General features: G+C 39.3%; 1 protein-coding gene across 1 annotated transcript; it reads right to left on the bottom strand.

Annotated features, from left to right (window-relative positions):
- Positions 1 to 766: 766 nt before the first annotated feature.
- Positions 767 to 7801, bottom strand: LOC139768076 (homeobox protein engrailed-2-A). Its single transcript, XM_071697908.1, has 2 exons — positions 6627 to 7801; positions 767 to 2982 (listed from the first exon to the last, which is right to left on the bottom strand). The coding sequence occupies exons 1-2, from the start codon at positions 7243 to 7245 to the stop codon at positions 2636 to 2638; spliced, it is 966 nt and encodes a 321-aa protein (XP_071554009.1). The 5' UTR covers positions 7246 to 7801; the 3' UTR covers positions 767 to 2635.
- Between the last annotated feature and the right edge of the window lie 2622 nt (positions 7802 to 10423).

Below are 10423 nucleotides of genomic sequence, written 5' to 3'. Positions count from 1 at the left end.
CTTTCGCGTAAATGCAGTATTAGAGCAATAAGTTGCTTTAGAATGACCGTGCTGCATCAATTATTAACCTTATTTTTATAACTTATTACATTATTTGTAAATGTTATGCAGCTATTTTTTCTAATCTTACAATTTTTAATTTATTACTGCTTGAAACATTCTTTGCATATTAATTGATAATCACTGGTTTAATTGATAATCGTGTCATTATATTATTATATGTAAATTGATATAAATGTGAGGAATTTCACAAAGTAATATAAGTTTATATCTTATTATTTTTGCGATTGATTTTCGAATGTATTTTTGGAATGTATTTTTTATACTTATTTTTATACGTGTTTTTTATTAACTTTTCACATAAATCTATTAGGCCAAAACACAAGATGTTTGTCAGTCATCTTCATTAACTATTACTTCATTGCTGTTACTTTCAACTTTGCAGATTTATTAATATAGTTGCGTGTGCGAAATATTTTCGATCAATATTGATTAATACTTACTTCATTGGCACTTAATATTAATACGAATAAGTTCTGAGGGTCGATCATATATCTTGAAAAGAGATGAAAATTACAAAAGTGAGGAAATTCACTAGAGTATATATCTATGATTACATTGATCGAAATCTAGTAAATCTGTTCACTTTTGTAATTTTCACCTTTTTTTCAAGATACATGATACATGATACTGAACATGAACGTAGGAATATCTGGACTAAGCATGGTTTTGAGAGATGAGGAAAAGATGGAAAAGAATGCGCATGTCAAGATAAAAGATTCTTTTTATTTCGATTTAATCGGCGACAATTAAAAATCGTAAGCTGATTACATGGAATATTATGATCATTTATTGAATACAGTGGGATATATACGTTATACGTACTTTCCATCTAAGATGTACAGCTTCAATCAAAATTATTACGCACCCTAAATTAAAATAACGTTCTTTCAAAATAACAATTATTTAAAAAAAAAATGAAAAAAATATATAAATTCGTTTATAATAGATAATAGGTAATAAATACTCTAGTAAATAACTTTAAAACCATAGACATTTTTCTTGGTATTGGATTTAATACAGTGATGATTACGTGCCTAATAATTTTGGCCAAGGCTGTATAACATATGTAATAGCCGCGTGTGCTCCTACCAAGTCGGCAGCTCGGCACCACATTAACCAGCCGCACGCGGACGAACACGTTTTCTTGCAAGCGTCGTCCGGCCGCAACGACTAGGTTTATAAACAATTCCATCAACTTACTCAATCAGTTTGTCAATCAACGCTCATCAAGAGTCGAATTGGGCACATACTAGCGGAGTCACCATCCAAGTCATTGAGAGTTGTGAATGGTATTTTTGGGGATATAAACAATTCCACCAAATTACTCCTTTGTCAATCGATGCTTTCACCAAGAGTCGAATTGGGTACATACTAGTGGAATCGCTATCCAAGTCACTCAGAGTCGTGAATGGTATTTTTGGGAGTATAAACAATTCCATCAAATTGTTCATTTGTCAATCGATGCTCTCACCAAGAGTCGAATTGGGCACATACTAGTGCAGTCACCATCCAAATCACTGAGAGTCGCGAATGGTATTTTTGGGGAGAAGACGTCCAACCATACATTACACGCCACACACGCAACAACGTCAACCCCAAGCATATGTATCTAGATTTGTATACAAGAATGAGGAATATACAACGTGAGATCGTTTCATGCAGTGGTATGATAATCGCCATCTAATCCCTAGTTTATATCTTACATGTAGACAAGATCACAAGCTATCGTTATATATACATATTATGTACAAATAAATAATTTATACTTAATTTAATAGGAAACTCGTATTGCAAGCTAACTGAATTCTATTTATATCTATTTATATCTATAGCCGACAGATATAAGTCACAAACTTAGCTCGCTAAATATAATCTAAATTTCTGATTTTCATATTTCACTTTCACGCTAAGAGTAATTTTCTTTGTACGACTAAAGCAATCCCTTGATTTATGTTTAAAAATATTAAAATGTGTCATACAAATGCCTTTTCCACTCGCAATAGATGAAAACTATCATGAAACTTACTATAAAAATAAAACATATTGAGTGTTTACAAAAAATAAACACTGGTGAACTATCTTTTCTCTAAAACCTAGTTATTCACTCATTTCCTTTGAATCAGCATATATACTTTTACAAAGTACATATAATTGTATTTATTCAAAATTATTTGAACTCTGTAAATACTTATCTAGTTTAAGCACGAAAATGTTGAAGCCAAATAATTTTCTACCATACGCTATAAAAATCTCTTTGTTAAATATATCAATTTACTTATCAATAATGTATTTAATCCTCGATTGCACTAATGATAAGATTGTTAAGCGGATTCCATTCCTCGTTACGATAGTGTAACTTATTATGTGTTTCATCCTCAGTCTTTACTCACAGTCATTATGATTATTATGTACTCGGAATTTCTTCCTAAATAATATTTTAACGACTTTCTCTTTGTAGACTTTTGTAGACAGCGCTCAATGTTGATGATAACTTCTAAGCGCGCCTACAGTCACACGTCATTCTAGTCTCTAACTCTTCGTTTCGTCGCTGCCATTTGAATTTATGCGAGTCTCAATGATTTCTTCCGGTTACGATCTCTTCGCCGTCCTCGTCCACCGGCACGGTGGAATGATTATAAAGACCTTGCGCCATTAGCTGTATGGCCAACGGATTTTTCTGTCCGCTCGCCTTCTTTATTTTCGCCCGCTTGTTCTGAAACCAAATCTTGATCTGCGCCTCATTCAGGTTCAACTCCCGTGAGAGCTGCTGCCTCCTTCTCTCCGTCAAATATCGATTCTCTGTGAATTCCCGCTTCAGCCTGGCCAGTTGGTCGGCGCTGAAGGCCGTTCTGGGCCTCTTCTCTTCCGGCGTGCTGTTCTTCTCGTTCTGCGAACGTTTGACTCGTCTCGTGCGCGGTCCTGAAACGACAAAAGAAAGCCCGCATTAATCTTCACGCGCCGACTTTTGTGACTGAAGTTCGAGGCAGCGAGGCGGGCGGCATTATCGTGGGGAAAGTGGGCGTTCTCATCAATTTGTCCACACACCGCCGTGATTCAGCGTATTTCGCGACGACGAGAGATCGCGCTCGCTCGCCTCGTAGACTCGTAGAGGAAGGACACTCGGGGAATAACTATATTCTGAGCAACCGCTTTGGAATTTAGCGAAGGCGGAAATAGCTCGTCTAGCCACGGCGCGGCGTATCTGAAATTACAGTTGCGCTCTCGTATGCGAATTGCAATTTTACGCGACTGCTAATGTCTATACCGTTTATATTCTCGTAACGACTTAACGTGATACGATTACGTTATTGAAAAGTCAAGGATCGAGTCACGTGTGCGTTCTTTCTCACGTTCACGATCGGAATTTTGCGAGGCATGCTTTTAAGCGCGATAACGAGTACTCCGATCGCCCTGCGCTGCGTATCGTCGAAGGTAACGCTCATATAGCCGAGAATCCTGAGCATTAGCGTTACACGCTTTTGATTTTTATTTAACATAGATAACACAACCGTGTAGAGTTGGGATACATCCGCGTGCTTCTGCGCACGCCTGTAGTTATCGCCGATGTTATTATTATCTTCGGCGAAACCGTTAACCGATCGTTTCAGCTGTTTGTAGTTTAAAATATATATCTCCACGACGAGAGAGAGAGAGAGAGAGAGAGAGAGAGAGAGAGAGAGAGAGAGAGAGAGAGAGAGAGAGAGAGAAAGAGAAAGAGAAACGTAATCATTACCGATAGTACATAAAATACATATAATTATCCGCATTATTGTTACTTCTGAAAGAAGTCATGTATTCCGACACTTAGTAATTTAAAAAGATATCTGATCGTTTCACATACCGATCGTTAACGTTACTGCTTGGACATTATCATCGCTTTAAAAATGCGAAATATTAATTCGATTTCATCACCGCAAGAAAATATGATGTTTTTGTCACAATCATCGCTTCAGTTTTATCATAAATAATGTCTTACCGTTCAAAACGACTATATATATGATAATTTCTAATCTATCAGGTTTCAGTCTTTCGTCTCTTTGTTATATACCTAATGCCATTGCACATATTTCCAAGAAATTTTTTTCTTCAAACGAACTCCCGCTGTTCGCACCACAATGGAAGCGCAGCGGGAGATGCGAAAAGAGTCTGAGATTAAACGAACTCACCGAATTACGTGAAATAAAATATACTTACAATCTGTACAAAGTAAATTATTATAAGTACGTTCGAGAGTACGTTAAATACAAATGTGGTTTTGAATGTAAAATGCGATTGCACCGAGACAAAACAAGCAACTTTGTTAATGTTTCGAATATACTGTACAGAAAGAAAGAATATATTCTTGATTTAAAAATATCTTTAGTTTTAATGGAAATCTTGGAATTAGATTATATTGCGTTAAATGAAGAAAACTTGTTTGAATGAAGTCATTTTATGTAGTTCAACCAAGAAAAAAAGTTGAAATTCTCAACAGAGGATTATATTATAGATTGTTTTACGTATATACGAGTATATAAGTTTTGATTTGACACTTTTTTCTGTGTAGTATATATAAAATCTTTTCTAGTTAAACGAATTTGCAGAAATAATATATACATAATTGATACGTAAATTTTCTCTCTCTCTCTCTCTCTCTCTCTCTCTCTCTCTTTCTACATATCACTAAATGGTACAAAATGTTACACGAAATCCCACTTAGGGGTTAACGCTCGACGATGAAGAGGCTCGCGTAAGATAAGTGGGCGATACTCGACAATTAGTAACGAGATTATCGGGTCGAGACTCACGGACCACCCCGAGTATAAGACAGGCCGATGGGCATTCACCTGATAAAGAAAGAAAGATAAAGGTAGAGGCGTACGGAAAAAGAGAAGCCACAAAGAAGACGGAAGAATGGCAGTGTCGTATGTGGGGCAGTGATTACAGATGGTAGCTCGTAGAATGTAGGTTCTACACAATTAAGTTCTGCGAACGAGCGCAGGTGGCATTGGGTCGTACGTTAACTTCGCCTAGCTATACTTGCAATTAAATGTAGCAGTCCTTTCGAAGTTCCGTGATTCTCTGCGCGGAGTGTAATAACTTATTGCGGTAATATCGAGCGACGGGATAACATTAGGTTCGTATGTTGGCCATCACATAATTTATTTGTGGGGCGAACTGTTATCTAACGCGAACGTGTAATTAGATACTCTCGAGGCAGAGATCGCCGCAATTTGTCGACGAGGCGTCGCGGGTAATCACGACTCGCGTCCGCACGTGTTGGACGCCATTAACGTGGAGTTCGCGCGAGTGATTAATCATTTAAATAAGTTCATCGATGCGCGATCGCGACGGTTTATGATAGCGTAGAACGACGCTCTAACCAAGAGTCGAATTGGGCACATACTAGTTCAAATTACATATAAACCGGATTGTTAAAACGCGCGTCTTATCTCAAACATTAAATAATCCGATACGTATTACTAGCGTATTTCGAGAATAGTTCGGACTTTCCATATCTATATTGGATCTTCTGTTGTCATCAGAGTGATAACCCGCTGTGACACGTTACATCCACATATTTGGTGAATGTAATTATATTTATCGATACCATGCAATGTAGCATAATACCGTTAAAACACATAAGAAAACTTATTGGCAGTATCCGAGTTACTGCCCGGTAAGATGTTTAATGTGAACTAACCAAAAAAATTACTAATTAACTAATGAACTCGAACACAAAAGCAGAGGTCTTCCTATTTGCTACATAAGTCTTCCTTCTCTCGACCCTACATTGCGCCCGATTATCTCGTATATTCGGTATTTTATACCATTAGACATCGCGTTCTCCATGTGCCACGTGCACTTCTATTTTGTCTTTTCTTTCTTTTTTTCGTAAAAACGAATAGAGTCGCTAAACCGAGAAAGTATAATTCATGCGAAGGAGGGACCGCGATTATATATGTAAAAAGTAGCGATTATATACACTTAAGCTCCCGTTAATCGCGCAGTAACGCGGAGCGACTTTTTCCTCGATCCGTGACTTCGAGGTACAAAGCTCGCGATAAGCTCGGACGAAAGCCACGTGTTTTGCTCGCGAAAGGATTTTTACTTACCTTCATGCCGCACAATTTTTCAAATGCTTTGGTAGGGATTTTAATTAGCGGACAATCGTGATTTTGTAACTGGAGCGCATTATGGGACGCATAAGTGAACAAAACATCTTGATAGACATTTCCGACGTTGCGACCACGCAAGTTCTTCTTGCATGTGCAAAGCTAAACGCAAGTCACGTACCACGCGCACGGGAAATCTGATGAATTTCTAACTTGTTTGCTTTTTAACGTGCATCATTAGACGTACCAGTTCAATAACCAAGCGCGAAGTTGATACTCGCGACGAGGTAACGAGAACGTTACGAAAAATCAAAAAGTACAAGTTTTTCAACGATACGACATTTCTAATATTACTGAAATAAGATACAAGTTTGATGCATCGATTACTTACTCCGTGACAATTGCATATTAGCTTTTTATGAGCTATATATTAATATACGAGGTGAAATAAATGTCTATCGAATTTACCGGAGGACGGCCGGTCCGAGTATCTGGTGCAGTACACCCACGCGGGCCACAACTGGTTTTGGCCATTAGTGCCATTTTGCTGACTTGTCGACGTGCTACCGGAACTGCCGCCGGATGTGGCGTCGCCGTTTAGAGAATCGCCGACAATGGATGACGTAGAGCATAAGGAGGATGGACCGGTGACCGTATTACTGGCGATCGAGCTCCTGCTGGACGCGAGACTTTCGAGACTGCCGCTTCTGCTTAGTCCGTTCTGCTTAGACGGTGGTGGCGTGAGTCCATTGTGAGACGGGAAATTGTCCTTTTCTTTGTGGACCGACTGCGGTGACAGTCGGCTAGACGATAGGCTGAGATCCCTCGGAAGCAGAAGCGATGGTCTATGTAACGATACAGGTTGTTTCGTGCGAAGGGCTTTGCTACCGAAATCTGGCTTGAGAATGTTAACAACGCTGAAGCGCAACGGTGACACGTTTCGCTGGCGATCCGGCGAACGAACCACTTGATGCGGCATCACATAGCTTTCCGGCGACAACACGTGGCGATGAGGATAATGATGCTGCCTGGCGATCCCTAGTTGCAGAGCATACGTGGAATCCCTAGTCGCGAGTGCAACGCTCATTTTAAATATCAAAATACTTCATATATCAAAATACCTTTGTCCGATACAATGAAATGGAAAGTTAATAATGAAACTATATTGAGAAAGGAACACGTTTTCACTGTCCACTGCTGTCAATGGATCGCTCCGTCGCAAATCCGCCGTTGTCACGTAGTTGCAAATCTCTGGATCGTTAATTCCAACGACAGTCTCTCATGTACACTAGTCACGTGTCACCAACATCGCGCCAACCATGTCCATGCACCGCATTCCTCGAAGGCTACCGCGAATCCCTTCGTTATTGCACGTCCTTGTGATTCACTATTTAATCCTTTAAAATTGTGTCGAATCCATTATAATATTTTCGAAAGTGTCGTATTTCAAAAGAAGCCACTTCTTCTTAGAGAAGCTTTAATAGAAGCTTTTAGAAATATTCATGGGTCCGATACGGTCTAGTGAGCAGCTCGTGTTAATTATCGTCTCGTCTTTAAAGCCGGTCCAAGCCAAAGACTCCAGCTATCGGCTTTTCCCGAGGTTTCCGAGTACTCTAGCGAGTGCTGTGACGGGTCTGACTGGCTGTCCATCCGTCGCTCAGTGATGTCTAAACTAGGGGACCCGAGGTCCCTACTTACCGCCTGTCCCTCCTCGTCCCTGTCCCTCCACTCCTCCTACGCCGCAGCCCGGAGTGCAGTGCACTAGACACTCTCGATTGCATCTCTATTAACTCTTCGGCTAAAAGCTCCGCCCACTGGCATAAGGTGTATCGTACCCCCTTCCGCCCGTCGTCATCCCCACCGCCAGTGGTACAGGTAGTAGGGGGCGCTCACGAATTTCCTGCGGATCAATGTTACCGACGCCTTTCCCCAAACTCCCAGTTTCGTGACGAGATTCGTCTCTCTTTAATTCTACACTTTTGTCATAATCATTCAATTAATAGGCGAGGAATTTAGACTCGTTTATTGACACAATTCAAAAATTTCATTTATTATATCTTCGTAATATCTAATCTACATTTAAACACACAAGTCAATTATTGCGTGGCTGATCCGCATCACTTATATGATGTACTATACAGTCTAATTTTGACACTACAAAAATATATGTGTTAAAAAAAAGCGAAGGGAAAAGTACTTTGCTTTTAAAATGATACTGAAAGATATCGTTAATTTTACCATAAAGGACTTTGCCATCAACTTTGTGTTGTTACGTTGGATCGAAGCTTAATTAAGATATACCATAAATCTCATCTGTATATAAAAATATAAATATTTTAAATAAAATTATTTTTAGATTTATATCAACTTCTGTTTAAGAAACTGTTACAAAAACAGATAGCTGCTACAGTGAAATACTCTGTGCGAAATTTTGTTTACAGAGATTTACAGTCCATTTAACTTTATGCACATTTGGAATATACGAATATCCGCGCCACTGCGAACAATAACGAGAATACTCACATCTCTCCGCCCCATTGGAGGAGTTCTTCCCTCACCACGAGTCCAATTCCCAGGTCTCGCCCACGTTTTCGCCTCTCCCCTACTATACCACGCCTACCACCCCTCCCACTGTGTTCTACCCACTACTCCATACTTTTGTTCCTCCCCACCGTGGCGGTGTTGTCGACCCGTTCAGGTTGAAGTCGACTAATTCGTTTCTTCAAGCCGAAGAGAGCGCTCTCCTTCTTTCTCCCTCAACTCTTTCCTTTTCACCCCAGTAAGACATGGATTTTATCGTCACCCGTCGGAATCGCTTCATACAAAAATTTGCACAAACACCATCAGCGCCATGACCCGCTATTATTCTCCTTTTTTTCTGGCTCCGATGGCTGTGCGACGGTTAACGAACAAATGTATTACTTACCCTATGACAGATGCTGATCTTCTCTTTGTTCCTTTTCCCCCCAATGTTCTTTATCTTTCCCTTTTACTTCATATCTATGTGTACGTTGTACAGTTTTTTCATCTTTATATATATATATATATTACAGCGCGTAACTTATTCCTAGATCGCTTAATCTTACTGACGCTTCAGAGAGACAATTGGAAAGAGAGGAGCAGCGTAGTCGAGTCTTTTGTTTGGCACTTTACGTGACTTCACAATGCAGCTACCGTGTAATATACCTTCCGCAATCAGTTCTGCTTCGTAAACCTTAGCACACATCACATTTGAATATGTAAAAATTCAAAGAGCACCTTCAGAATACTTTATCAGAATGCGTGTGAGATCTTGAAGTATCTACTTGAAGTATTTGTGTAAAAGTCGGAAACCAACTGTAATACGATAAATGTAAAACAAGTGGCATTATTTACTATCTGGCACGTTTTCAAAGATCGTTGTAATTCTATTCTCTTATACATGTTCTGCGATTTATCAGAAACCAGACTAAATTAGGAAATTAAAAAACAGACTAAATCGTCAGTGTCGGTGATTTTTTGTTCGTCGGATCGTGTGTTTTTTGCTCGCAGCGCGATTATCACGTGAAACAACGATGACGATACTCTTGTCTGTTAATCAACGGAACAAAATTACGGTCATTAACTCTTTAACGTCTAATCGCGTATAGGATGCTCTTCGTTCGTTCGAAGCGTTATTCGGTCCTGACATGAAAGCAGTGAGGCTACGCATTAGAAACACGCGAGATGTATAAGGACTCGTCGTCGTTAAAACGGTTGCAATTAAAGCCCATAACGAAATCCGCCTCACGATGTAAAGGTCGCACGCGATAAGTCCGATGTTTCGCGCGGTAATTGGTGGAGACACTCGACCTGCCGTTCACACGCCTAGAAGAACACGCCTGATTGATGCGACGACGCAAAAATGAGACTTGTGCAAGCATCTAGGAGTCGCGGTTGATTTGCAAATTTAAAACCGTACATACGTTATCCAAAAAAAGGACCAATAAACGATAAACTTAGAAATATTTAGTCGCCAGAAAAATGTAGAGAAAATATAAAAATTACTTATTTTTATTAAATTAGATATAAAATAACATTTTAATTGAAAATGTTTTTGTTCGATATTATACAAGCGACGTACTGCAGCATATCAGATAAAAACTGAAAAATGTTTCCTTTTCATAGAATGCCATATCAGATGCATATTTTTACAGCTCCTTCTATTTAAAGATCGCCATCCTATGCGATCCGTGCGATGATTTATCGAATTATGCATCATTTAAGAAATTCAAGACACCTGCGAA

Source organism: Temnothorax nylanderi, unplaced genomic scaffold (genome assembly GCF_030848795.1).
Source record: "Temnothorax nylanderi isolate EJ_2023f unplaced genomic scaffold, tnyl_v1.0 TNYL_tig0014_pilon, whole genome shotgun sequence".
Classification (NCBI taxonomy): Eukaryota; Metazoa; Arthropoda; class Insecta; order Hymenoptera; family Formicidae; genus Temnothorax; species Temnothorax nylanderi.
The sequence above is the reverse complement of the archived record's forward strand: the minus strand, read 5'-3'. Positions and strand labels throughout refer to the sequence as shown.